Source organism: Setaria viridis, chromosome 5 (genome assembly GCF_005286985.2).
Source record: "Setaria viridis chromosome 5, Setaria_viridis_v4.0, whole genome shotgun sequence".
Lineage (NCBI taxonomy): Eukaryota > Viridiplantae > Streptophyta > Magnoliopsida > Poales > Poaceae > Setaria > Setaria viridis.
The window spans coordinates 36,848,770-36,870,841 of NC_048267.2; the positions used below are offsets into that span (position 1 = coordinate 36,848,770).

The 22,072-nt window shown below is 46.0% G+C and overlaps 3 protein-coding genes across 3 annotated transcripts; 1 reads left to right on the top strand and 2 right to left on the bottom strand.

The window, feature by feature from the left end:
* Positions 1 to 837: 837 nt before the first annotated feature.
* LOC117855686 (CBL-interacting protein kinase 30) lies at positions 838 to 2,907 on the bottom strand. Its single transcript, XM_034738066.2, has 2 exons — positions 1,940 to 2,907; positions 838 to 1,842 (listed from the first exon to the last, which is right to left on the bottom strand). Exons 1-2 carry the CDS (start codon positions 2,504 to 2,506, stop codon positions 979 to 981), a joined length of 1,431 nt encoding a protein of 476 aa, XP_034593957.1. The 5' UTR covers positions 2,507 to 2,907; the 3' UTR covers positions 838 to 978.
* A 1,943-nt stretch (positions 2,908 to 4,850) lies between these two features.
* Positions 4,851 to 8,813, bottom strand: LOC117857705 (CBL-interacting protein kinase 19). Its single transcript, XM_034740525.2, has 2 exons — positions 7,076 to 8,813; positions 4,851 to 5,256 (listed from the first exon to the last, which is right to left on the bottom strand). Exon 1 carries the CDS (start codon positions 8,638 to 8,640, stop codon positions 7,084 to 7,086), a length of 1,557 nt encoding a protein of 518 aa, XP_034596416.1. The 5' UTR covers positions 8,641 to 8,813; the 3' UTR covers positions 4,851 to 5,256; positions 7,076 to 7,083.
* Positions 8,814 to 13,384: 4,571 nt separating this feature from the next.
* Positions 13,385 to 20,082, top strand: LOC117858662 (uncharacterized). The gene is made up of 8 exons (XM_034741766.2): positions 13,385 to 13,976; positions 14,064 to 14,121; positions 15,264 to 15,520; positions 16,007 to 16,208; positions 17,575 to 17,694; positions 17,801 to 17,880; positions 17,965 to 18,080; positions 19,882 to 20,082. Exons 1-8 carry the CDS (start codon positions 13,530 to 13,532, stop codon positions 19,928 to 19,930), a joined length of 1,329 nt encoding a protein of 442 aa, XP_034597657.1. The 5' UTR covers positions 13,385 to 13,529; the 3' UTR covers positions 19,931 to 20,082.
* The last annotated feature ends 1,990 nt before the right edge of the window (positions 20,083 to 22,072 follow it).

A 22,072-nucleotide genomic window follows, 5' to 3' on the forward strand; every position in this document is an offset into this window, starting at 1 on the left:
TAAATTTAGAGTTATCTAAATATGTCCACAAACTAAATCTAATTACCTAAAATAACTAGCAAGTAAACTAAGCTAAATCTACTTCATCAACTAACTAATATTTATCTATGCCTATTTTGTATACCTAGGTTTGATCTATTACATAATGCTAAACCAACCTTAATACCTACTACTACATCTACTAACAACAAACTTAGATAAACTGCTAGATTTTAAAAATTACCTAAAGTGAAGCGCAGATTCGACAGAGTTTCGCTTCAATCTCCCCTCCCCTCCCCTCCCCTCCCCTCCCCTTCCCTCCTCTCCTCTCCTCTCCTCTCCTCTCCTCCCTTCCCCTCCTCCTCTTTCTCTTTTCTTCCCGAATGCTGCAAGTCCCGGCCGATTTTTGCTTTTGTAGCGTGGGGCATCCTACCGCCGAGTGATCTGGTGGGATATCCCCACTCCCGCCGTTTGAATCGATGGTAGAGCCTTCCACTGTTTTAGCTGGCGGTACGGGGTGTGGAGCCCTGGCGCTGACAGCTTCCCGCCGTATAAGACAGCGATTTTCTACCGCGGTCCCCTGCCCACCGTTTCAAGTGGCGGTAAGCGGTTTTGCCCGCCACGCTGGACAGCGCTGCTCACGTGGCGGCCCGTTTTCCATGCGCATATGTTTTTTATTCATACCACCACTTCAAATGGGTACCGCCGGTTCAATTGGTGACAGGGGACCCTACCGCCGAACCAAACGGCGGTCGCCGTTTCATCTGGTTGTATAGATCTAGATCTGCTAATTTTTTACACGTGTATTTATTTTTGCAAAATCGTAAAATAAAAAATAGAAAAATGAAAAAATTCTCATTCTGCAGTAAACAGAAGCCCAGAAGTTTAGGAAACATGTGGGCCGGCCTGATGGATTACAATAGCAAGACGCCAAGACCGGATGCCGATCGGATCACATGCATCACCGGCAAATCAGAACTCCTTGATTCAGGAGGAACGCTACGTGGTGGTCCGCCTCGGCGCTGCCGGCACGAGAGCCGGCGGCGGCAAATCACCGCCCTGCCACGACCACACAATGTCGCCTAACGACGGCTTCAGGTCCTGCCTGTAGAATTCTCGGAACTCGAGCGAGTCGCCGCCGGTCTTCCTCATCTCCACCACGTGCACCGACGGCGCCACCTCGAAGATCTCCGCCTCGATGGCGAGCGCGCCTCTTCCCCCGTCCTGGCTGCCCACCATCTCGACCCTGCCCTTCTCCTTCAGCTTGACGCTGAGCTTCCGCGCCTCGGCGATCTCCTCCAGCTTGGACACGATCGCCGCCGTGCTCTCTCTGGAGGCGAACCGCGCCTCCGCCCCGTGCTCCTCATCGAACATCTTGGACAGGTCCAGCCCGCTCGACCGCGAGATGATGTCGAAGGCGTTCATGCTCGACGGCCTCACGGCGATGGTCGGCGACGACACGGTCACCTTGGAGCGCTTCCTCTCCCGGGCGTCCTCCTCGTCCTCTTCGTCGCGGTGGTGGTGGCACTTGCAGGCTTCCTTGCCGAGCAGCACGGAGGTCTCGCTCGTGACGAGAGGCTTGTCGGTGAGAGGGCAGGGCCCTTTCTGGAGCCAGGGATGGGCCTTGAGCTTGGTCATGGTGATCCTGGTCCTGGGGTTGGGGTCGAGCAGCCTGGCGAGGAGCTTGCGCGCGTCGACGGAGAACCACGGCGGGCACCTGTAGTTGCTCTGCGTGATCTTCCGGTATAGCAACACCAGGTTGGTGTCGTTGAACGGGAGGTAGCCGGCCATGAGCACGAAGAGGATCACACCGCACGACCAGATGTCCGCCTTCGCGCCGTCGTAGCCACACTTCAGGAGCACCTGCTCGATTGAACGCGAAAGCACGTTACACTTTCTCGTCATCCTAGCACGAAAGTAAAAGAGACGCATGGATGTTGTGTGATCGGATCTTCATAACCTCGGGGGCGACGTACGCCGGCGTGCCGCACGCGGTGTGCAAGAGGCCGTCGCCGCGCAGCCGGGCGCCGGCGTCCTGCAGCGCGCTGAGCCCGAAGTCGGAGACCTTGAGGTCGCCGCGCGCGTCGAGGAGCAGGTTCTCGGGCTTGAGGTCGCGGTGGTAGACGCCGCGGCTGTGGCAGAACTCGACGGCCGTGATCAGCTGCTGGAAGTAGCGGCGCGCCACGGGCTCGGGAAGCCGCGCGCTCTGGGCGAGGCGCGCGAGGAGCTCGCCGCCGGCGGCGTACTCCATGACGAAGTAGATCCTGGAGCGCGTGGCCATCACCTCGTGGAGGCGGACGACGTTGGGGTGGTGCACGCGCCGCATCACGTCCACCTCCGTCTTCACCTTCTCCGACATGCCGGACTGGCGCACGGCGTCCTTGTTGAACACCTTGATGGCCACGACCTCGCCGGTGGCCACCTTATGGGCCTTGTACACCTTGGCGAAGTTGCCGCGGCCGAGGAGGCGGCCGAGCCTGTAACGGCCCATGATCAGCTGGGTGTCTTGGTTCTTCTCCATGGCCATGGGAAGCAAAGGAAATTCTCCAGGTGATCATGGGTGTGAAGGAAGGTCCGGCCGGGCAAACGGCCGGACGGAGACTGTACCCTTGTGCGCAGCGGTTGAGATGGTGGATGACCATTGGCAAGAGAGGTTGGGGTTTGATATGCTCGGTGAGATCTGAGGCTAGGAGGTGCTTGGCGATTACTGTCCAGTGGTGTTGATGGGAGGAAATGAGGATCCCCTTTTCACTAACTTTAGGAGAGAAACTCTGTCGGATGCAATGGTTGGGAGCAAAGGTCTCACCCAGCGCCGGCCACCGTTTGAGAATCCTATCTGGCTATCAAAAGCACACACAGTCGTTCTCAGTTTTCTAATTTTAGAAGGCTGTTATTTGTTAGAGTAGTTAATTGGTGAAAGGATTATGGACTAGATTAATAACTTAGCAAATTGTTGCCACTCTTGTCTTGAAGATAACTCATTGCCCACTTTGGTCAATTGTACAATTATGGTGTTTGCGGCTAGTCATTCAACTGCACAGGATGATAAAACCTAGAACTATATATGATGCTTGACTAATTGAGATATCAGTATTCATTGCGCAGACTGCCAAACCATGTTGACCGAGTAATGTGATTGCGTCAAGATCAAATCATACGATCATGGTCCGAAAATATACTTCAAGGACAGTTTTCAAATTTTTTGAACATTTATTAGTATTATTTATAATGTTAATAATGCTATACTACAGTTCGTGTTAGAGTTGTAGCAAATATGAAAAGCTTCATGAATACAACTAATACGATCCTTTTTATATAGCATCACATTACTAATACATAGTTGAGCTAATCACAGTGTAATCCAAAAGGCTTGAGAACCTGGAAAATTTCAATCAGGACTCGGTAGTTCCTTGCGAAATTTTTATTTCGCTGTTGTCGATAATTTTTTACAAAAGCAACGCATACAAATTTATTTATAACTAGAAACAAAAAGTAGCAAATTTTGTTTCTAGGTGAAGAATGAGATGCGGGCATGGGGTTCACGGGTACTACGATGTCTCACCTCTTTGTAAAACTATGAAGGGTACGATCCTGAATTTGCGCATGTACTCCCTACGTTCCAAATTATAAGTCGTTTTAGCATTTTTAGATTCATAGGTTTTGTTATATATCTACATATAATATATATCTAGGTGAACAACAAAAGCTATGAAACTAGAAATGCCCAAACGATTGGAACGGATGGAGTAATAATTAACAGGTTTCACTTGATCCAGTGCACAATAAACAGAGGTCTTACAACTAAACATGCTGCGCTGAAGTACCTGATGTTTACCACCCTACTGGGTACTACAATCTCAAAAACAAAGAGAGCTCTGTGGTTGAGGACGAACATCAGATGCCAATTGTCATAGCATGTGCAGTTCGTTTCAGCGAGAGCTTTCCTAGTCAACATGTGACATACCGCATACTGCCGTTACAGATGTTTCAAAAATACGCGGAGTCTCTTGAAAGCAACTTTGCTGTCTTTTATACCAACACTTTTTAAATGAGCTAGCCTAGAGATACATTGTTTGAAAACATTCTACGGACGGAGCAAATCTACCATGTCGTTTTCATGTACTATAGTACCCAAGCTAAACATTCACAAAGATATCAATAGACAAAGCTTTAACAAGCTGTGCTCATCGGCGAATCCAGAAAAAAGAACACGGCCACGGATACGACGGCGACACAAACCCATTCACAAATCGCAATGCGATCTTTATCTCTGCTAGCGCGCCACGCAACAGCACAACAGAGCCCAGGGGGGCCAACTCGCTGACGCTCGCCGCCAACTCCGAGCCCCGCGCAGCCGCACACGGCGCTTTCGTGTCCGGGCCCGGCCGCCCACGCGCGCCGGGGGTGGTAGGCCACCCACCGCCGGCTGGGGCTCACGTGGTCGACCGCGGCCGCACCTCCCGGCATGTCCCAGTCCTTCGACGACCCCTGGAGAGTCCGAAACATCAGGACATGCCCAAATCCATACTCCTCCATGCAATTGTGCGGCATCAGAAATGGAAGATCCGGAATCTCGATCGACCGGCGCATGTGCAGGTCCAGGAATCTCACCGATCACAGAGACACGGCAGATGGTCCAGAATACCACGATTAATTACTAGAACGTTTAGATACTAAATATTATGTTTAGATAATGTTTAGATACTAAATATTATGTTTAGATACAATATTTAGATACTAATTAGAAGTATTAAATATAGACTAATTATAAAATCAATTGCACAGATGGAGGCTATGGAGGCTAATTTGCGAGACGAATCTGTTAAACCTAATTAATCCGTGATTTAACAATGTGATCTACAATAAACATATGCCAATCATGAACATCCGTGTAATTAATTTTATAATTAACTTATGTTTAATCCTCCTAATTAACCTCCGAAAATTCGATATCACATTGACTAGACTTTAGCTCAATGATCCAAACACCCCTAAACCCACAGCAGGTGTACACCAACCTGCGATAGTACATTCAACAACCTATTCTCAGGTACCATCGTACCAAGTACCAACCAACCATCCGGAATATGTACAGTACAGCCACAATCTCCCCACTCCCTCCATCGCGGGAAAATGGTCAACCTTTTTTTTTCTGTCCAAACTACAGGATCTCTTCGGGTCAGCTGCGCTCAACTCTATCTCTAGCCTCATGCCGTTCCGAATGTCCCCTCCGCTAGCCATTAGCTCCAACTGAAGTGCCGTTGTTACCTTGAAAACCTGCAGTTAGTGAAGGGAAATGGTCAGATGGGCTCAGCAGTCCATACAGCTACTACTAGCATCACAAGTTTCAGTAAATGTAATAAACATCAGTTCCATTCTGATTGGTGAGAACTAAACCAAATTATTTATGACCTATCAGACAATCTGTACATCTCAATACATCACATCACCCTGCAAAGCTCTAAGAGGCTAATATCCATGCCCTACTGGCCACAGAAAAAAAAATGATACTACACATAAACACACCTACAGGTGAACAATAAAAAAACATTTCCATGTGCCAAGAAGATCTGCTTTATCATTTGAAGGAACATCAGGTATACTGATGTAAGAAGATATCTTGATATCTTCAGGCTTACAAAAAGGCAAGCAACAAAAAAAGTACCCAAAATGACCAAAAAAATGTGTCTGGCAGGATTACAAGCAATCTAATCATTCATTCCACTAATCTGACCCATAAAGCAGCAACTCCTGATTGTGCGACTCTCAACATATGCGTAAGATCTGGCTAAGTGTTAACGCGCTCCATGTTTTTCATTATAATTATGACTAATGTGTTTATCAAATTAAAGTGTGCAACATGGATCTAATAAGGTAGATGCTACCATTAACTGGAAACATATGATGGTTATGGATTAATAATGCAGCAATCAACAGTACATTACCACAAAGGAAACTAAACATAAAGCCACCAACATATGAACCCCACAAGTCAATTCCGACATACAATAAATGGCGAACACGACTTACTGTCATCATCACACAAGTATACCTGAATAACTTGAATGGGAGAACAAATCACGTTATCATAATTTATGATGGAGGGGAAAAGGCCATACATCACGTAAACCTAAATTATTTCTCTAGGGGAGATGACATTGTCCCAAAATTCCCAACTTGGACTAAGTATATGCTCAGAAGCTTTTGAGAAAAGGTTTCTGATGGAAAATAAAATGGAAGAAATCCCTTTTCCCCCCCACTTTATACCACATTACCATGTGTGGTGAAAACATCAATGGAAAAAAAAGAAGGTGTAAATTGCTCACAGGTACATTCAACTACGGTATGTAAGTAGTACTGGTGTAACATGGAGTCACGCACAGATATAAATAGGCCAGAGAATAAACCCATTGACTCGACCTGTATTTTCAATGAGCTGAAGTGCTAAGTTTCAATAGAAAGTGCATAATCACATCAGAGGCTTTTAAAAGTGAAGATGCAATAGAGAAAAGCCTCTGAACTAACAAATAGCTACAGAAAATATTGATACAATCACAACAACAGAAAAGCTAATCAAGTGGGAATGTGGGATGACAATTGATTTTGGGATGTTTTCATGACATGTTTATACAGCATGTGTCTTAGTAAAGCCAACATATCGGAAATAAAAAAACAATAAGTAATCAGCTGCAGAGCCACTAACTAGAACAATTAGAACAATGCTTGATAAATTTAACTTTTCTTTGATCGTATCGATGCATTTTCAGTAATCCCTCAACAGCCAATTTCAGACCTCATTTGTATCCTTAACATGTGTTCATATTTTTTTAAAATAAATCCAGCATGCAATCACCGAAACTAAATTGCTCATGTTGGAAAGAAGAATATCTGGAACAGGAAATTCTTTAATGATCACATGGAATTAGCAATGCATACATATCATGGCAGAATCAGCACGAGTAGAACATGTGATTTTAAACTACAGAACCTGAATCATGTTAAATATTATTAGGTCCGGCATTAGTTAATACCATACTCTACTTGATTGATTTGATTGTTCATGTTAACATAAGCAAAAGTGAGGGAAAATTATTACCTTTTGACCTACTTGGCATCAGTAGGCATACTTGGAGTTCGAACCATATGGTGGACAAGGTGCTGCATCCCTGGCTTCAATTCCTTGTTGCAAAAGTCCTCATACTCCTCATGATCCCCCGCCTTCTTTTTCACCTCCACCATTACAAGGGGCGGTGTCAGTTCAAATATCTCCGCACCAATTGTTAGTGGCCCCTTAACTCCCTCCCTAGTACCCTCCAGGCATATCCGCCAGTCCTTCCTCCGCAACTTGAAACTCTTCAATTTTGCAATTTCCTCCAATTTCATTAGGATATCCGACATGGGCTCAGCCGAGACGAACCTCACCTCGTCCCCTTTCTCCTCAAATAACCCTGATAAGTTGAATCCCCTTGAGAATGATATGATATCAAATGCATTAAGGCTTGCTGGGCGTGGGAGTGACCCACGGGACCTCTGGCTCTCATCAGATAACACAGAAGCAGGGCAGGATGAGATCGATGAGTCCGATTCCGACCCTGAATCATCTCCATCAACCTTTTGTGGAGGTAGAGGTCGTGGTGGAGATGGCAGTGAATGAGGAACAGGATCAGCAGGCCCCATGTCCAACAGGCCATCCTCATCATCTATCACGCTGTGCAGTTTATCATCCTCGATATAGAACTTGACTGGCTTGAATCCTTTCTTGAACCAGCGGGACTCCATGATCTCAGGCAAAGTGATCCGAGTGTTCGGATTGGTGTCAAGAATGCGCATCAGCAAGCTGGTAAGGTCTTTGGAGAACCACCTCGCGCATCGGAACTCGCCCTTGTAAATCTTCTTGTACATGGCCATGAGGTTCTTGTCATGGAAAGGGAGATAGCCGGCCATGAGCACAAAGAGGATGACGCCGCAGGACCACACGTCCGCCTTGGCGCCGTCGTACCCGCGGCGGCCGAGGACTTCGGGGGCCACATAGGCCGGCGTGCCGCAGAAGGTGTGGAGCAGGCCGTCGGGGCGGAACTGGTCGGCGACGGCGGAGAGCCCAAAGTCCGATACCTTGAGGTTGCCGTCCTCGCCGACGAGGAGGTTCTCGGGCTTGAGGTCCCGGTGGAAGACGCCGCGGGCGTGGCAGAACGCGACGGCGGAGACGAGCTGCTGGAAGTAGCGGCGGGCGGTGTCCTCCCTGAGGCGGCCCTTGGAGACGCGGGAGAAGAGCTCGCCGCCGCGGACGAGCTCCATGACGAAGTAGATCTTCGTCTTGGTGGCCATGACCTCGAACAGGTGCACGATGTTCGGGTGGCGCACGCGGCGGAGCACGGCTATCTCGCGCTTGATGTGCGAGACGAGCCCGCTCTTCACGGCCTTCTCCTTGTCGAGCACCTTGATGGCAACGCTCTCCCCCGACCCGACGTGCCGCGCGAGGTACACCTTCGCGAAGGTGCCGTGCCCCAGGAGGCGCCCCAGCTCGTACTTCCCCATCAGCAGGCCCCCGGCGCCGGCCGGTCCTCGCTTGGCCGCGGCGGCGGCGGACGGGGCCGGGCGCCCCGCCTGCAGCGACGGCGACGGCGACGCCTCCGCCTGCAGCGGCGGCGTGGCGGCCGCCATCGGGCGGTGGTGGGGAAAGCAGGTCCAACGGCGATTAGGTGGTGCGGCCGGCAGCGGCGGCAGGCAGCTTAACGCTCCCTGCGAAAACAAATTCCGGGCAGCTGCTCCCCCTTCTCTCTCTTCCCACAGGCCAGAGTCTGTCGCGTTCTTATGGCCCTGGAACCTGGCTGTGAGGGGAGATTTTTCGTCGGCTCGTTTGTAATTTTGCTGGGGGCAGTCGGGAATGGGTGCTTTTGCTTTACGCCCTCGCCGTTTCCGTGTTTTGCTGGGCTGGGTCCATGTCGGCCGGGGATGGCGGTTTTTGGTGTACAGCTTTTCTCTGATTTGCCCTAGTCTAGGGATGGTGATTCGTGTTATATTGGTTAGTGTGCGTGACAACAAAATATTAACCAATGAGAAAGTTAAATGCTTGTTAATTAGAAAATGGTAAAGCACCGGAGCAGCACAAGAAAGCACTGCACAGGAAAGCACTACAGTTGCTAGCAACTTCTTTTTGCTTTTAGAGGAGTGTTGAAGGTTCATGTGAGAGAAAGTTGGCTACTTGCTTTTGATTCGAAAATTTGTCGACCAGAGAATAGTGATGCTTGTAGTAGGAAGTTTCTTTTATTTTTTTATAAAAGATATAAAAAACTTCAATAAAAAATTCCGCTAGTTATTGCGATTGTTTGTGACTTATTGGACAATAGAGATTCTCGATCCACTGAGTATCATGTAGTATTTATCCGTTTCTTCTCTTCCTTTTAGGAACTTGATCAGCTGATCCACCATTTGAAATGTGGCATTGACCTTTTATTCCCTCCCCTTTTCGACATCCTATCCAGCAATTAGAATACAATGATGATTTTGTTTTGTCTCAACATACCACGATAAAGTCATAGTTTTACTTATACATGTTGACTTAAAAACAAACAAGTGTAGTGGCACCTTGTCGATTGTTTCTACCCCGAATGAGTAAAATCCGCATAAACCCTAGTGTCCAGAGTCCAGATATTAAAGTGAAACTGAACACACAAAAAGAATTGCTGAGTTGTCATTTGCCTGTTTCTCGAGCTCCACCCTTTATGATCGAATATGAAGAGTAGTTGAGCACGGTGGCTTTTGCTAAAAGCAAATGCACTATTCGTATAAAAAAAAACCACAATGCAAATATCCGCCATTTCGATAATGCTAGCATACTGGTTCTTTCCTTTTTCTCCCCTCTAAATCAAAAGTTCATTAAGCAACGAACTAAGTCGGTGCATCTCTTCGTCCATGTGGACACTCCATTTCCCATTCACGTTTAGAACACCCTCACGCGATTACTCCATCTCAAGTCTCAACAGCGCGTGCTACTACGCAACAGCCCACGAGAGGCCTTAACAGCCTGCCAGCCGTATCCCAGGTGGTGCTCATCACGCGCTGCAGCCCCGTGCTTAGCTTGACGCACCCGACAGGTGTAAGCCGTGATCGTTCTGCTAATCCAACCTTTCTTAAGAACGAGACAAGGAGATGCAAGGTCGTATTTGTGGAGGTGGCGAGGTGGCGACGCCGCGGCGTGCCGGCGTACGTGGAGCACGGGCGGTCGTGGAGCTGGCGCGGCGGGCGGACAGGTGTCCGGGCTGGTGTGTCTCTCGACGTGACTACGCCGCGGGAGAAGGCAGGCCGGTGTGGCCGTTGCTTTTTTTCTCCTCCTGCCATACGGCGTAGTGGGTAAACAAATGGGGGCGTATTGTCGCGTCGCTCCGCGCCGCGCCACACCGCGGACCTGGGGGGAGCGGGGGGCGGCGCGCGACGCGACCGCCGGGAGGCGCGGGGGGTCGCGTGGTGAAGTCGTGAACCGACCGACCGAGCTCGTGGGTTCGCGTGGGGGAGCCCGGCCGGTGCGTGTGAGAGAGAAAAGCCCGAACCAGCATGCAACGGGGATGGAAACGCACCTGCAAACAACGTGACACAGCTCACGGCGGCAGGCCCGAAACGGCACGACGCGTCCCAAACAATTTACACGACGTCACTAGCTAGTTCAGCGAACCGGCTCCGTTATATATGGGCGCGACTCCGATCTACACGGCTACACCAGGACCAGGTTCTATGGAAGTACACACACTTCGGACGAGCAACCAGCAAAAAAGATCTTGGGACGAACGGTCCGCTACCGGCCGGGCGTGTTGACGTGCTACTTCCTTTTCGCCGCGAGCCTGCAGGAGAACAGCGATGCTTCCCGTCCGTCCACGCAACAAGTCGAGCACACGCCGAGCATGTCACCACCACTGCGCCTGCCGCTCGGTGCCATTACTGCTATGAGAGCAAACAAAGCATCGGGATAGATACGCGGCGAAAGGGACGACGAGCACCGGGTGGACCGGGCTACGGAAAACGAAATGGGCGGCATCTCGCGGCCCTACGGCCGAAAGAAACCTATCCCTCTCCGGCGCAGGCGTCGCGGTCGGTCCTTGGCTTCCGCGACGGGACGAGCGCCGTATCGGGAAACCTCACCTAATGGAAAAAGAGGAGACTGGAATCGCCGGCCGAAGAGCGGTTTGTAGCGGCTGCAGATAGAGGGCAAGCTTGCGGAGCCGCAGGGCTTGCCAAGTTCAGAAGTGATCGTGTGACTTTGGACGTTGGAGCTGGGCCTATTATGGGAAAGCCCACATGGCTGATTGCGAAGATGCTGCGTCAGTGTAGTAGTGCAAAATTAGCAAGTGGAAAACCGCATCTCGCAAGCCTGTACAGGATTCCGTCGTGCAGGAATCGGTTAAATGCAAACGAAACCGAACCATCCCGTGCTGACGATCGATGGACAGGTTACCTATTAGGGAATGGTGCCACCTTGTTTAGTCCCTAGTTCACAGCCACAGACTACACGGGGAAGAACTAGGCTCGTCTACCAGCATGTTCAGTTGTGCATCCATATCATTTCACTTGTGAAGTTCTTGGTGTACGTATTGGATCCTCGGGCTAAAATTTACTCTTTTACCACATCGAATGTTCGGATGCTAGTTAGAAAGATTAAACATGAGTTAATTATAAAACTAATTGCAGAAGTCCTGGGCTAATTCGTGAGACGAATCTATTAAGCCTAATTAATCCATCATTAGCAATGGTTACTGTAGAACCACATTGCCAAATCTTGGACTAATTAGGCTTAATAGATTCGTCTTGCGAATTAGCCTCCATCTGTGCAATTAGTTTTGTAATTAGCTTATATTTAATACTTTTAATTAGTATCAACATATCCGATGTGACAGGAGCTAAAGTTTAGCCCCTAGTATCCTTCATCAAAGTCTCCAGGGAAGCAAATAGGTACGACCATCCGAAGCATTTGGAGCGAGGCGCTAAGAAGGTTTGACGAACCGTATCATATAAAAGAAACACATCTTTAAAAAAAAATTGCGATACACCTAAAGTGTGGCTGTGTGGCTGGAGATCATGCTCGCTCCTTTTAAGGTCAAGTTTGGAAAATCAATGGATGCTCTTGCAAATCATGCTTCGTTTTTGTGATAATCGTGTTATTTCTTGACTGTAGTCATATGTTGTCCTCAGTCTCCACCAATATTGTAGTCATGACTCGTAGATTTAAGCTATGATAAAAAAAATCGCCATAAAAAATCTCCGTAACAATACTTTTAGAAAGGAAACATGTCCTCGGCCAAACCAGAAAATTGGTGCTAGGTTTTTCGATCGAGAACCATTAGGATGGGGAAAGGAGGACCTCGAGATAATACATTCCAACAAAAATATGCTGATCTAAAGTGCTGTCATTGTCTTTAGCAAAAATAGAATAGAGGCAGGGCCAAATGCATCGAACATGTCATAGCAAAATGAGATAATCATTGGCGCAACAACTACATTGGAATGGATAATACTCCTTAGAGGGTAACTTGCAGTGAAATGGGTGAGAAGGCTAACTACTCTTCAATCGGATTTGTGTAAGAGCGGTGTCTTTCATCGGCTATATAATAGATACTGATGTTGTAACATTCTCTAAAAGGTAGAGGTGATCATGCATCATCTTTCCAAGTACTCCCTCCGGTTTCGTTTTTAGGATGCCTGAACGTGCTATGCAGAGATCAAGGCACAAATCCACCGCACGCGCTAGCTTTTAAATCATTGCATCGATTGAACCATCAGCGCCAACCACGTGATACATAGACTATACTATTCACGTTCGTGGGCTGTTCGGTTCCTGTTGGCCGATTAATTTCGCGAGTTAATGAGATAAGGAATGACAAGACATTGCTGATTAACGAGACGACGCACCCTACTTATCAGCAAAAGCTAAAAACCGTGAAAAACCTTAGATACAAAAATGGAGGGACTAAATCGCTAAAATCAAGAGAATATTATACGTAGTTTACGAATTAGATACAAACGCTATCTCATTCACAGGACTAATTCGCGAGACGAATCTATTAAACCTAATTAATCCATCATTAGCAAATGGTTACTGTAGCACCACATTGTCAAATCATGGACTAATTAGGCTTAATAGATTCGTCTCGCGAATTATACTCCATCTGTGCAATTAATTTTATAATTAGATTATATTTAATACCCCTAATTAGTATCAAACATCCGACGTAACATGTACTAATAGGAGTTGTTATCCAAATACCCCTGATTGAAAAGATTGCAGTCATATTTCTGTTTCTTCTGACTAAATAAAGCACGTTTTTGGAAAAAAAAACCCACAGGTCTGGAGTCTACACTACGTCTGAGCGTTGGGCCCGGTGCCGTCATCCTCTACAGCCGACTCGAACACAGCCCAACTCGGGCAAACACACATTCGCAAGACTCGCCAAGCGCTACTTTGCCGCTGTCCCGAAATCCTCCGTCTCCTTCCTTGCCATCGCGGCCTTCGCCTCGCATCCTCCCCGAATCCAACCTTCACTCCCTCGATCTCCCCCCTCGGCATGGCGTCCGATAAAGAGCGCATAGCCGCCCTCTTCTCCATGTACAACGACGACGAGGAAGAGGAGGATGACGCCGACGAGCCCAACCCCCCTTCCCCCGCGCCGCCCGCCGCCGCCGCGGCCCCCGCCGTCACCTCCTCGTCGCCGCTGCCCTCTCAAGCCGGGGGTGAGGACCCCAACCCTTCCCTGGCGCCTCTGTCGCCTCCCTTGCCCGAGGAGTCGGCCGGCCGCAAAACCCTAGCGAGCCCCCACCCGTCCCCGGCGCGGGGGCAGCTTCCGCCGCTGCCCTCGCGGCGCTCTTCGTCGCCCTTTGCTGTCTCGCCCCCCTCCCCGCTGCGGGGCCCATCCTCCGCCCCGCCGCCCGACCTGCCGCGCCCGCCGCGGCGCGGGGCGCTTGCAATCGTGGACTATGGGCACGACGAGATGGCCATGTCGCCCGAGCAGGAGGTAGAGCTGGTGAAGTATGTGTTCAGTTCTACTGCTCGCAGCCTGCTGGTTTTCTGAATTGATGTTGTTAATATGGATTGGTTGCAGGATGGGGAGATCATGAGCGGCGTGCACAGATTTGGCTCAGATGCTCAGTCTGCTGAGGGTAGGTTTCTAACTGGACATGCTCATTACTTTCATGCATTGTGTAATTGCTGTGACTGTGACCATGCATTGCTAAATTATTATACAAATCAAATAAATTTGGTCCAACCAGTTTAAAACGTGCTGTGCAGATCTAAGGATTTATATTTTAGATGTTCTTATGTTCTTTCTGCTTATATTTATAGTGTTAATTTGTACTGCCATATGAATATGTAGCCATGCCATAATACACTTGCGATGGCACATGGCCTAGCAATGAAACACTATCGCTAGAATTATTCAAATGGCTGAATGTGTGATGATGTCACCATATATGCCCAAATTGCAATTGGACATATGCTTAAAGTTATTTTGGGATCATGATGCGAAACCGTTCCATAAAATGTTGACTGTCCACGCCATGTCTTGATATGAGTATTGTGCAATTACATTCAATATTTTGGCTTGTTACACTGGTCTGCTTGATGTTGACGGTTTTAATGTTACGCAAAGATGTGATCAATCGTAATGTATGAAGGTTTGCAAACTCATGTGCCATTGTGATAAAATTCTTTGATAATCAACTAAATCTGTGAACTGTTTGCAATGAAAGAAACAAAAGGTTTTATGATAATTAACTAGATTTAGTGTACTGTTTCGATTAAATCCTGTTGCAAGTTTTTAGTTAGATGACACACCTTGGTCTGTTGTGTGGATCTATGAATTTTGTTAAGAGGTTTGTAATGCATATTGTACAAACTGCAAAGTGTCAGATGAGTGAATTTTTGACATTTTGACTTACCCCTATGGTGCATTTGTTGAGACCTCTGAAGAGCATTCTTTCAAAAACACATGCCATATGCTTTAAGTAATTTGCATTTTTTTATCACTTGTACAGCACTTTGATTGTTGTGAACCAAAAATATGCGCATTTCCTTTCTCTGATACGTCATATCGGAATGCCATCCCGCCAACCACATAGCTTGTGTTCTTGATATATCTGTTTGACTTAACTATATATGACACATGATGTACATGGTTGTGACCTCTGTAGAAAAATTACAGATAGGTGCTTCTTTATATTTACCTTCTGGAGCAATTTAGTCATTGCAATGTTTAATATCCACAAGATTATCTAATATAATTTACTCTTCTCTTTTCTAGGGAATCTTGAAGAACGGACTCTCTCAGGTATGGTTCATATTATGCCCTCAAATACCGAAGCAGAAATGCCTCAGCATCCTGATGCGCCTGAGCAGAACCAAGTAGGGACAGACATGGATGTGGATGTAACTAGACCAGAAATTGAAGATGCCCAGGTGGAGGAAACTACTGATGTTTCAACTAATGGTGAAAATGATGATCCATTGAGTCGTTTCCTTCCTCCACCCGCGACTGCAAAGTGCTCTGCAGCATTACAGGTTATCCTTTGATCAAACAATTATCTCACCTGTTTTTTCATCACATTTTTTGTTCAGAATATCAGCTCCTTGTGGAACGCCTTTCTTCTTACTATGTTCAATGAACTCCATAATCTACTTTTAAAACTGATGAAACTATCTTGCTGGCATGTAATAAGAAGGCAAAGCTGAACATCCCTATCATGCATTTGAGCATTTCTACACCTGTATCTGCTATCAGATGTTCTTGAGAAATGCTACGTTCTATGTGATAGCTTTACTTCAAGCAGTTCACCTATATGCTTGAAGTCTCTCCTATACTTTTTTGTTCTGCCATCCGCAACTTTTCAAGTTTTATAAACTCATCATGGTGTTGTTGCTTTTCATGTAAGATTCGCACTATGAATGCATCTCCATGCACCTTCGCACTTATTCTTATCTTTGTGTTCTTACTGCAAATGTTTACTTAAAACTCATTTTCTACTGTTTTACCCTTTTCTCCTGCAGCAAAAAATTAACAGGTTCCTTGTGTACAAAAGAGCCGGAAAGAGTTTTAATGCTGAAGTGCGCAACAGGAAGGATTACAGAAATCCTGACTTCTTGCAGCATGCTGTGCGGTATCAAGAAATCGATCAGATAGGGACCTGTTTCAGTAAGGATGTTTTTGATCCTTACGGGTATGACAAAGCCGACTACTATGATGAGATAGGTACGTGTCCTTATTCTATATGCTTTCCTCTTGGGCTATGTATTGCTGTTTGTTAGATAATTGTTCATTACAAAAAGCTTCCCTTTACTGGCTAAATATTGACACCTAGTCAAGTAGGAACATAAAGTTATTAAGGGCCTGTTAGGAACAGAGGAATGGTAGGAAACACCGGAAATGATCGTGGGTGAAGTGAGAAAAAAGAGGATTAGAAACACATGAAAATACCGGAAGTGGTGTCTGGTACAAAAGAATCAAAACAAAGAATTGAAAAGTACATGAGCTTGGAAAAAAAAATCAGCATAATACAAGCTGGTAAAGTAACATTAACAGGTGGGCCAAAAGGTATGGACCCCAACGGTCAGTCACACTAACAGCTCTTATCCAATTATTCCTGTCTCGTTCTTATCCTTTTCCTGCTCATCCTCTCTCCGTGTTGCTATTCTCCTGTCTTCTGCCTTTCTTCAGCAAGGCCACCACGCCCCCAAATTCTCTCCTATCCCTCCTGGTTCTCTTCTTTCTTCCATGGCTTGTTCTCCCTGCACCTCTCTTTTCTCTCTCCATCTGCCGATCTCTCTAATCCACAGCGCACGTCATTGAGCAGGTGGTCAAATGGTTGAGCAGGCAATGGCCAGGAAGTGTTGGCTGCTGCTAGGGGCACAGAGAGACTAGAGGCCTAAGATCCAGGCCGCCATGGTGCCATTAATGGTGTTCGCAAGCTCAAGTGAGCTGGACAGCAAGGGTAAGCACGCTTGTTAAGCACAAGATGTGCACCAACGATTCCCTTGTCTCAGACCTCATTTTTTGTTTCCTGCGAAAGTACAGGCAATCCTACCATTCCTCTGGAACTTTTTTGGCGTTTCCTGCATTCCAAACACTAGGCGACGTCAGCGAAACATAGGAATGCCATTCCTCCTAAATTCCTTTGGAACAACTGCAATCCAAACAGGGCCTATATATTCCATTGTTCCAGCTATCTGGAATATCCTTTTGAGGAGCTTGTTAACTGAAAGGTCAAGCCGTCAGGGGTGCATGCCTCGAATTTTTTGAATAAAATTCACTATAAGAGCCCAACTAGCTATTCAGCTCTGTATTGTATGTGACACCAAATTAGATGGATGGGTGGAGTATGGAATGATCTGGTGTTGTGTTGTTTATTATTGAGGTAAGAATATTTGATGTAGCTTAAGTTCTGCAAAAAGTTCTTGATTTCTGGAATGAACTCAAAATTATATAATCTATTGCATTTTGTGCTTATTCTGTCACGAATGCCCTTTTTATTTCTTCGGAAGCAATGCTATTGAATGTACAGTTCTGTCTGCTTTGGTGATATTTGAATCTTGAGCTTATGTGTGCTATTTGAATGCAGAAGCTGACATGAAGCGAGAACTTGAGAGGAAGGAACAGGAGAGGAAAAAAAGCCCAAAAGTTGAATTTATTGCTGCAGGAGTGCAACCTCCGATTACTGCATCAATACCGAAGATTCCAGGTATAGGGAACATGAAGCCAGTTGCATGTTCTGTTTTGGCTTATCATCACCTATGCCACAAATATTTATTTCGACAATATTGACGTTAGTTATATACTCTGTTCAGCTGGTGTTGCTACGCTTCCGGTACCTGCAGAAGGTGTAAAAAAAGAGAGTAGGCCAAACAAGAAGTCAAAATGGGATAAGGTATTTAATACACCACTTAAGGCATTTATCCTTGTTTGGATTATTGATCTTCAGTGTTAATTTCTGTTTTGCACTATTTGTTAGGTTGATGGGGATGTTAAGAACCTTGCTATTCCTAGTGGACACGACCATTTATCAGCAACAGTTTCTGCGGCACTTTTGCCTTCTGCCAATGTTGGTGCTGGATATGCTGCTTTTGCGTAAGTTTTCTTCTTTCAACATTGTCTGTCTTAACGTGATCAGATCATCCATTAGCACAATGTAGTTCCTTGCTATTGTATTACGTTAACCAGATCAACTAATACTGATGCTCACACCTTTGGTCTCCTTTCATTTACTCGGAAATTTTTGTTGCAACCGGCACTTAATTTTGGCTGACATCCATTTTGTTCACCTTTTTTGTGCCACGTGTCCATTAGCCTTTTACGGTTAAGTGACCATGTTTGACTGACTGAAATAGTGTTTAAATTTAATCATTAGAACCGAGAAATTCTCTATAGTGTTTAAATTTAATCATTAGAACCGAGAAATTCTCTATAGAGTAAAGTGCATGACCGGTACTTAAACTTGTCTGGTTGTGTCACTTAGGTCCTTGTACTCTCAAAATGCATATCTGGCTCTCTAAACTTGGGCTCAGGTGTTATTTAGGTTCATATACTCTCAGAGTGCAGATCTACCCCCCTAAACTTGGTTTCGGGTGTCATCTAGGTCCATATACTCTCTAAAAGCATTGTCATCTTAATTAAATTGATAAAAACATATTTTTACATAGATATAATTTAATTATAATCAAATAAAGTGAATTTTAGCTCAACGTTTGGAGAATATTGATGTGCTAAATCGAGAAAGATTGATGATCTTTTAGGGCCTGTTTGTTTGAGCTTCTTGACAGCTTCTTAGCATGAAAAGTTAGAAGCTCAAACAAACAACGAATTTCTAGTGCAGCTTCTGAAAAGCTGGAAGCTCAGAAAAACTGAGTTTATATGGAAAGGTGGAAAGCTCAGTTTTATGAGCTTTTCGTAGCTTTCTAAGCTCAGAAAGCTAAATACATCTTCTAAAAGCTAGTGTTGGCTTTTCAGAAATAAAAAGCTAGCAGCAGCTTCTCAGAAAAGTTGAAAAGCTGCAGATCAAACAAACAGGCAAACAGGCCCTTACTTTAGGGCAATATCTTAAGTTGCTAGGTGCGCATGAAAGATGTGCTCTTCTTGGAAGATTGTTCAAATTTGAATAACTCATAGTTACACTTGCTAAACTAAAATAAGGGCTGGACGAATATTGGGAGAAGCTAAAGGGGCAATAAAACAAAGTGAGGAAATGTACCAATGAAAGTAATGGCTTGCTTGAAAGCATAAATTTTGATTTTATCACGTTTTATTAGTGGGATGGCACTGCATTTCAAGAGACCTATATGACATCCGAAGCTAAGTTTAGGGAGTAAGATCTGCATTTTGAGAGTATAGGGATCTAAATGACACCCGAGCCCAAGTTTAGGGAGCTAGATATGCATTTTAAGAGTATGGGGACCTAAGTGACACAGCTGCATAAGATTAAGGACTGGTCATGCACTTCACTCTTCTCTATAAGTGACAAAAGTACCACAGGTAGGTAGAGGATATATGATTGCTATACACAGCCCTTGAAGCCGTATTTGGTAAGAATGTAAGATGAATATGCTTTAACTGACAGCATTAGACTGGAAATTCCAGAAAGTAGTTAAAAAAACAAGCGAATGGGAAAAGAGTGGCAAAAACAATCCTGATGGAAATGGATGGTGGAATCAAAATAGATGGTCTGCTTAATGGAAAAAACAAATTTCCCTTTCCTGTAGCGGTGCTATATAATGACAAAAATAGCAAACGGTTTGTGATATATTTAATGATGTGAGAGATGATTGTGTGACCATGCGAATAGACGAGAGCAATTTGAAAGATTCGTCTACAGAAACTGCATATTGTTCTATTGCTATTAGTTGTTCCATTGTAACATCTGTTTTATTTTCAGGCAACAAAAGAGAAAAGAGGCTGAAGAGAAGAGAAGTGATTATAAGTAGACAGAAGATGTTAGTGCTGCAATTTTTTCTCTTCGTTTTCATTTTGAACCATCATGTACCATTGAGAGTTTTACAGTGACATAGTTTTGTAATGTGGAAAAGAAAAAAAATATCGAAATCAATCCGAGTGATTCTAGGGGTTAGTTTGGCAAGGTTTTTACCGGCTCCGGCTCCAACTGGCAATTTAAGCAACACTATTCACTGAAGCTACTTTCATATCTCTCCTCCCCTTCCCTCTCACAAATTGGCAAGGAGTACGAGGAGGAGCCACAATTATGGCTCCGGCTCCTCTGCCCCCACCCCCCATGCTACAGTGGCAACTACAGCCGGCAGTTATGTATTTTTGCCTAAGTGTTTTTTTTCTTTAATCCTTCCTAAAATCCTGTCACGTCGAATGTTTAGATAGTAATTAGTAGTATTAAAAAGTATTAAACATAGGCTAATTACAAAACCAATTGCTCTAATTAGTTCATAATTTGACAATGTGATGCTACAATAAACATGTGCTAATGATGGATTAATTAGACTTAATAGATTCGTCTCGTGAATTAGTCTTCCTCTGTGTAATTAGTTTTATAATTAGCCCACGTTTAGTCCTAATTAGCTTTCGAATATTCAATGTGATATTAACTTTAGTCCGGACTAAATATCCAAACACTTCCTCTAAATTAATTGCTCTGTGCCGATGGAATGTTTGGATTTCACAATTGATAACTATTCACATAGATGGTAGCGCGCCATCCCTCAAGTGTTCATCGCTCTGCGCCCCTGCCATGTCACGATTCGCTCGGCTGGTATTACGATTTCACATTAACATCGCTCGATCAGTGTCGCCTCAATCATCATCTCCATATGGTGTTTCAGGGCTCTTGTCACTCACGCAGTCTGCATTTCTGCATACGCAGTAACTGAGACTCTGAGTACTGACGGGCAACACGCAGGGAACAGTGCTGTGGATGTACAATTCTCAGCTCTGCATCCTGCTGTTAATGGGCAGCACAGCACTCATTGGAACAGACGAACAGTGGCGGTGGATGTACGGAACCCCGCCCGTCGCGCCCAGTGCGTCCGTGTACGTCACCGACCCTTGAACGACATCAGACATCCAGGCCCGGCTCTAGAGGAGGGGCAGGCCGTGCGATGACCGGGGATCCATGGAGCAAGACCATATAGTTAATTAATACGTATAATTTATTATTTGGCAGTAGTCCATCACAAAGCAGCTCATGCCGTAGGTAACTCTTTCTTTCGGTCCTATTCCACGTAACCTGATCCATCGAGCGGAGGGTAGACCGTAGGCGACGTTTCGTTTGATCATTTTCTGCCGCCGCGACTCTGCCTGCCCATCGACATGCTGTTGAGGAGAGGAGACGCCCGCGCCGATTCGATTAGCTCCTCACCCGACGAGGCGGCGACCGGACACCGATCCGATTCGCTCGTCACAGTAAGCAACACACTTTCCAATTTTTTTATTTATTTTTTCTGTGCTATGCTTATACCGATTGTGCTAGGGTTAAAATTTCTAATTCAATGTATTTATTTGAATACGATAGATGTTGCCTAAGAAATATTTATTGGGTGCTCAAAAAAGAAAAAAAAAAGAAAATAAGAAGATCAGTCCGTAGAATCGCAGAGATGCTCTACATAAGTTTTTTTTTTCAAGAGCCTATTTTTTAATAATTAGTTCTAACAGTTCCTTATCTTCTTGCTCGCCTAAAAGAGCTCTTAAACTTATAGAGCCGGCCCTGCAGATATCACCCACCTCGAATTCACGGCCACATCGACGCTCGCTTGCAACCCAAACGGTCAGCAGTCAGCGGCTACGGCTGACGAGCTACCGGGACTGAAGCGACCACCGTCGCCACCCACCGGCAACGAGACCACCGCCTCTGCGGCGCCCTGCAGCTCATTACTACCGACCGGGCCGACGGGGGCACCCATGCCATGAATTCACCACAGTGCAGCTGCAGCACACCGCCGTAGATCTGGCGGGGCAGGCACTTGCAGTTGCAGGGGCTTTTTTTTCCCGTTGGCCTCTCGGCGCATCAGGCCGCAGTAACCACAATCCTACCGCTGGCGGGACCCCGCGAAAAAGAACAGTGCCCGCGAGAAAACTGTAGCCTCTGTCTCGCGAGCTGTAAA